This window comes from Grampus griseus (genome assembly GCF_964374135.1).
Source record: "Grampus griseus genome assembly, chromosome: 11".
Lineage (NCBI taxonomy): Eukaryota > Metazoa > Chordata > Mammalia > Artiodactyla > Delphinidae > Grampus > Grampus griseus.
The window spans coordinates 40,153,092-40,159,358 of record NC_139005.1 but is presented as its reverse complement, the minus strand read 5'-3'; the positions used below and the strand labels follow the sequence as shown (position 1 = coordinate 40,159,358).

Sequence of the window (6,267 nt, the reverse complement as noted above, 5' to 3'; positions counted from 1 at the left end):
TGTTGTGTGCCCCTTTCGCCACAGAGAGCAGCCCAGTCCCAGGAATCTCACTCCCTCCCTTCATCTGACCCCACGACGACCCTGTGAGGAAAGCATTTTTTATCCTCACTTTATAGCTTAAGAGATGGGAGGCTTAGTGAGTTTAAGGGGGTTTCCTAAGGAGTGTCAGTGGCAAGGGGACAAGGGCAGGTAAGGGCAGAGCTACAGGCCCAGAGGGGAAGACAGTGGGAACCATGGCTGGTAGAGGCTGGGCTCGGTGAGGACCCCTCCTTCTCTGCTCCCACTGCCCCCTCCTGACCTCTAGCTCTGTTGCTACATTTGGTCTCTTTCTCTCTCTCCTCCCAACCCCCTCTCTGACTCTCTAAGCCTCCCCTGGCCTCAGCTTCCCTGTCTCTCCACAGAGGATTGTGGAGACGGTGGAAGAGGGTGTGGGATGATGAGGAGGAGAGGTGATGAGCCAGAGTACCCTGAGGTGAGGCTTCTGGAGAGAAACGAGGCCGAACATGAATGTCAGTGGTTTATTGGGAAGCCTCCGCCCCTAACACCAGCAGCCCTACCCCATGCATCCTTGAGCAGAAATAAATAAGGTGGCATGTAATGAACCAGGTTGCCTCCCTCCTAAAGAGCTCTGGGGAGGGCCAGCCTCTGCTGTCCCGGGGGCTGGGATCCCCCTGGCTCTTGAGGAGGGGCTGGGGAGAGGGAGGGGGCACAGACTGCCAGCCACCCCTTCCTGGCGTGGCCTGGGGCAGCCTGCAAGCTTAGCACTGCGTTCACGATCCCTGAGGTCTGACCTCGCTGCAGCAGTCTGCCCTGTGCCAGAGACACCCCTTCCCCACCAGACCCCAGCCCCTGGCCCCCACCCCAAGAGCCCCATCCTGTGTTCCTGCTCCAACTCTAACCGTTCAGCCTGGGGAGCCAGCACCTCCTCCCCAGCTGCGGGGGAAGGCAGCTTTGCCATCGTGTATTTCTCTTTTTTCCCCCTGCGGTTCAGGGGCTGAGAGGCTGGCCCCTGCGTGATGCTGGTCACTGGGCAGTCAGCTCCATGGTCTTCCTCCGCTCCTCTCCGTCCTCCTCGGGCTCAGACGCGCCCTTGATGATGGCCACACGCTCACTTAGCCTCAGGGAGTTGGGGGAGAACAGGTAGAAGTAGAGGATAGCAGCCAAAGCAGCCCCCACGATGGGCCCCACCCAGAACACCTGGTGGAGACAGAGCCGTGTCAGTCGGCTGAGCCCCAGGCCTCAGAGACCAAGACCTCCCCCTCCAGAGGACAGACCCATGGGCCTCTCAGAGGAGACAGACAGACAGACTTCCAGACCTCCCGAAGGAAAGACTTCTCTCCGCTTCAGGGGCAGATACACTGACACCCCACTCCCCAATGACAGGGACATGGACCACAGACACCCAGATCCTCAGAGGAGACAGACATCTCCAGAGGGACAGGGCCCCGCCAACCCCACCCTAAAGAGAGACCAATGAACCTTCAGAGGGAACAGACGTGGAGATCCTCAGAGAGATGAACAGAATGCCTCTCTCTTCCACACAGGGATAGAGACAGACTTTGGAGAGCTCTCAAAGGAGATGACAGATTGTCCAGAGGGACAGACCCACAGGAAGGAAGACTCTCCCCATTCCCCCAGCAGGGACAGATAAATAAAACATCAAAGAGGACAGACACACGGACCCCCTGCCCCCCACCATCCAGAAAGATGGAAGCAAAATCCTCAGAGCGTGACACTGGAGTACAGATCCTTTTCCCTTCCCTAGAGGGACAGACACACATAGGCAGCCCCTCCCCTCAAGCCAGGGTCCCCTGCCTGAAAAACCTACCGCGCCCCTGTCCTTGTTCTGGCTGTATCCCCTTCTCTCTCCAGCCACCCCCAAGCCCTAGGCCCCCATCATCCGGGAAGTCCTGTTAGCTGTCAGCTGCTAAGGCCGGGTTTCCAGGCCCTCATTGCCAGGGAGCCAGGGGAGGCCCAGACTCACCCAGTGCGAGGGGCTGAACTGCTTCATGATCACTGCGGGGCCCAGAGAGCGGGCCGGGTTCATGGAGCAGCCGGTGAAGTAGATCTGGACAGAGAGAGGGAGGTGGTGAGGAGGGCTTGTCTACTCCCACCCGGCCCGGAGTCTCCCCGGGTCCCCCAGCAGTTCAGGGGCTCAGCCAGGTCTCCAACTGTCTCCCAGTTCCTAGGCTGGTGCCCTCTCCCTCCACAGGTTCCTACGGACCCCTCCTCTCCTCTCTGTCTTGCGCTTGGGCTTGGCTTCCTGCCCCCATCCCAATTCCCACTCACTTCCATCTTTCCTCGGACTGGAGAAGGTTTGAGGGGATCAAGTCTGGGCCAGAGTAGAGCAGCTCCACTCCAGGCCTTAACTGCCAGGCTCATAGGTCCAGAAGGTACTCCCCATTATCTGCCCCAAGGGGCAGCACTGCTCACCCCCACTAGGTGGCCCAGTGTGACGGACAAGCCAATAGACAGGGCTGGGGAGCCCACAGGGCTGATGCGGCGGCAGTCGGTGGAGGAGAAGATACAGAGCGCCAGCTGGAAGGTCAGAATCATTTCCACCACAACGGCCTGGCCCGGAGTTGTGTTGTTGTTGAGCTGTAAGGGAAGGGTGTGTTAGGGGCCCTGCCTTCTTCTGGCTCTATGGCCAGGGACTTGGGGGGATGGGCTTTTGGCCTCCAGGGACATCTAGAGCCTGAGCACCTGGAAGCCAAGCCCTGTCACATCAGGGAGGTCATCTGCTGAAGAGAGCACATACTTCGCAGTGAGCACAAAGCTTGGAGCGCAAAGCTGTGGCTAAAGGGCAAGTGTGAGGGGAGCGCTTCCCGGACACAGGCCTGTCACGCGTTCTGCCCAGTCCCCAGTCCCCACAAGCTGGCATTTACCCTCCCTCCTATGGGCAGCTGCCCAGTTTGCTTACGGCACCCCCCAAGCCAGCCTCTCGCCTGTGCCTGACCCGCTGCCAGTTCCAACCTCAAACCCGTCTCTCTGGTGGGGCTGACTCACCGCTTGACAATGGCCGAGAAAATCCTCCTCTGTGTTTGATTAATGAACCCAGTTTGCATGGGACATGGAGGCTGAATCTGGGGCTGCGTGAGGGGGAGGCAGCAGGGGGCCAGGAGCAGGAACCAATACTCATCAGAGACTGTATGCACTGGCCTCACATCAGGGAGTTCACAAGCACGGTTTCTAAACATAAGTCCCTGACTCCTGCTCTTATGCAGGAGTCCCACATAATAGTCCCTGCTGTTATGGCCATTCCCACGTAGTGTGAGTGAGAAAAACGAGACCGGGAGAGGCCAGGGCCACAGAAGACAGTACCACAACCCACCTCTCTCTGATGGTTCCATGAGACCACTCCACTGAGGAGCACACAGGAGCAATGAGGCGCCCAAGAGGACAGAAGAGCTCAGAGGTAAGACAGAAGAGAGAGAAGTTTTGGGTAAGAAAAGAGGGGCAGCAGGCAGGCACCAGGAGAGAGGCCAGGATGGGGCAGCATGAGGGCGTCAGGCGGAGGAGGCGAATATGAACCACAGCAGTGGGCTGAGGGGCACACCTGGAGATCCATCCTCCCGGCCTTAGGAGGCTGTGACCTTCCTGGCAGAGGTGTGCACTGGACCACTCTGTGGCACCCATTCTGGAGATGGGGTTTGGGGGCCAGGTCCAGAGCCCACCACAGGGTCCCTGCCCCACAACCAGCCCCATTGACACTCACCGCGTTGACGGCCAGAGTGCCTCGGGCATCGCGTGGTGCCACCCCATAGAGGATGCCAGCCCCGGCAATGGCGCCCACCAGCTGGGCCACCATGTAGAAGGCTGCCCGGAGCAGGGAGATCTGGTTGCCCAGTAGGAGGGCCAGCGTGATGGCGGGGTTCATGTGGCCACCGCTCACGGGCCCCAGGGCCTGGGCCATGGTGCCTATGGCCAGGCCGAAGGCCAGCGAGATCTGCAGGATGGTGGGCAGCGCCGACGGCCACTTGAGGGCCGAGCCGAGGCCGAAGAAGACGAGGATGAGGGTGGCCAGGAACTCTGCGAACACTGCCTTGAGAAAGGCCGCGGAGCACACCTCCTTCTTCATGGTCTCAAGACAGCAGCCCCCGCAGGGGTCGCACGTCGGGGCGGCAGTGTAGCGGGCCGCGGGGGCTGGCTCCCCGGCGCCGAGCGCTCTCCGGCGCCCGCGGCGTGGCTCGTCTCCTGGCGCGGGCCCTGCGGGGCGCGCTATATACAAGGCAGGCGCCCCGCGGCGGGGCGGGCGGGCGCGAGGGCGGGGGCAGTGGGCGGCTCCCGCACCAGGCGGCCAGCACTGCGCGCTGGGAGGGAACTTCAGGCCGCCGCGGTCTCGCCGCTGACCCCGGCCCCGCGCTCCCCTCCCCCGCGCCCGGGCAGTAGCCCGCCCGCTCGGGCCACGTGACCCGACTGGCGGTTGTAGACCCGTCGGGCTGCCTGGGACCCGCGCATGGTGCGCTTCGGACGGCTCCCGTGCTCTACTCCGTGCGGCTCCCGTGCTCTACTCCGCGCGGCTCCCGTGCTCTACTCCGCGCTGCCTGTCCCGGGCCCCCCGGGAGACTTTGTCGGGTCCGGGCTCTCCCGTCCTACCGACCTCCGGCCGTCTGCCTCCGTTGGACCTTTATCTCTGGCCTTGGTCTTCCCCTTTTCTTCTCTTCGGGCGCTGGGTCCAGCTCCTCCTTTTCCTCCTGCGACCTGGGCATCCTGACCGGGCTTCGCGGCCGGCAAGGTTGGAATGATGCGCTTCCTTGAAGACAGCCCCGCCGCCATCCAGCTCCCTACCGGCCGGTGGCAGGGGCGGGCGGCCATCGTGGGCCTCTCCCCAACTCGGCCCGGCAGGCCTCCAGGGTTGGAGAGGGGGCGTTTTGAGATAAGTGGGCCCCGTGCCAGCCTGCGCCGGGACTCAGCCGTCCTCTCTACTCTGTTTCACCTTTCCTCTCTATGTGATTTTAGTCTCTATGACTTTGTCTCTACATCCTTTTCCATGTCTGTCTCTCTTACATTTGGTCTTTTTTAGTTCCTCCAAAGTCAAGTCCTCCTACCCCTGGACTCGGTGACACTTCCTTTCGGTCCCATTCCTCGCCGCCCCCCCCCCCCCCCCCCCCCGCCTTGCCCCTTCCCTCTGAGCTCCCAGCTGCTTTCCACCCACCCCTCCCACCCTTCCCTCTTCCCACTCCCAGGTTAGGCATGTGGGGAATGAGGCTGGAGGGTCCTTGAGGGCTTGGAAGAGGGGCAGGGACCCACCGCCAGGATTCCAGGAGTGGAGATGCACTAATGACCCCACCACCACTACCATGACGTGTCGTTGGGAAACACTCAGCACAGTGCTTGGCACAGAGTAAGGCTCAATAAAGTTTCCTCAAGTTGTGACTGTAATGTTAAAACCCCCCTGAGGGCTCTGTGTGGAGCAAAGTGAGAAGGTGCAGCAGAGGGAGAGGACAGGTGCTCCTCTGTCAGGGGGCTGAAGGGAGGGGCGTGGAGGGAAGCCAAGGACCTGGAGGAGCGGGATGTGGGCTCTGGCAGCTAAGATGCCAAAGAAAACAGGGAAGGAAGAAACCTCGCTATTGTTCCTGCTCTGCCCCGGTTTCCTGCTGGAGCAGCTCCTCCCCCAGGTCTCTCCTCTTAAGGCAGGAGGCCCATCTGTCCCTTCTGCCATGGGTCCTGGGGCCCTGCCCCTGGCAGAGCATGGCAGCTGTATTCAGGATCTTCATCTGGGCTTAGGGCTCAGGGCTCTGCGGGCCTGGTTCAGACTGGAACAGACTGGAACAATGACGCTCATGACCCCAGAGGCCTTTGGGGACTAAGCCCTTTCACTGCTGAACTTGCCTCCAGTCTGCCCCCTTCCACCTTCTTTTTCATCCTCTCTCTTCAGGCACTGTTGAATCCACACGTGGAGTGGGAAGGACTCGGCAGTGTCACCAGGGGAAGGAAGCTCCTGCTTGAGGATTTGAGACCAGTCCTTTATAGCCAGCAAATGGCTTTGGCCTCCACTGTGTGATTAAATTCCGAGCTGCCTGTGAGGAAGATCAGACTGAGAGGTTCTGCCTTGCCCAGGGTCACACGTGACCTGAGATGGGACCCACGGCGTCGTCAGAAGTGGCCTGGTGTGGCTGAAGAAGGAGACCATATCTGTCCAGATTGCTCAAGTGGGGGCAGCTGGTTACATCTCCTAGGCCTGTGCTTAAAGCCCTTCTGCCTCTCTCTAACCATCAGGGTTACTCTGTCCCCAGGTTGTCACAAGAGCGCCTATATGCTGGAATT

General features: G+C 60.8%; 1 protein-coding gene across 1 annotated transcript; it reads right to left on the bottom strand.

Moving 5' to 3' along the window:
* Positions 1-504: 504 nt before the first annotated feature.
* AQP5 (aquaporin 5) lies at positions 505-4,368 on the bottom strand. The gene is made up of 4 exons (XM_082666987.1): positions 3,716-4,368; positions 2,434-2,598; positions 1,985-2,068; positions 505-1,197 (listed from the first exon to the last, which is right to left on the bottom strand). Exons 1-4 carry the CDS (start codon positions 4,076-4,078, stop codon positions 1,024-1,026), a joined length of 786 nt encoding a protein of 261 aa, XP_082523113.1. The 5' UTR covers positions 4,079-4,368; the 3' UTR covers positions 505-1,023.
* Between the last annotated feature and the right edge of the window lie 1,899 nt (positions 4,369-6,267).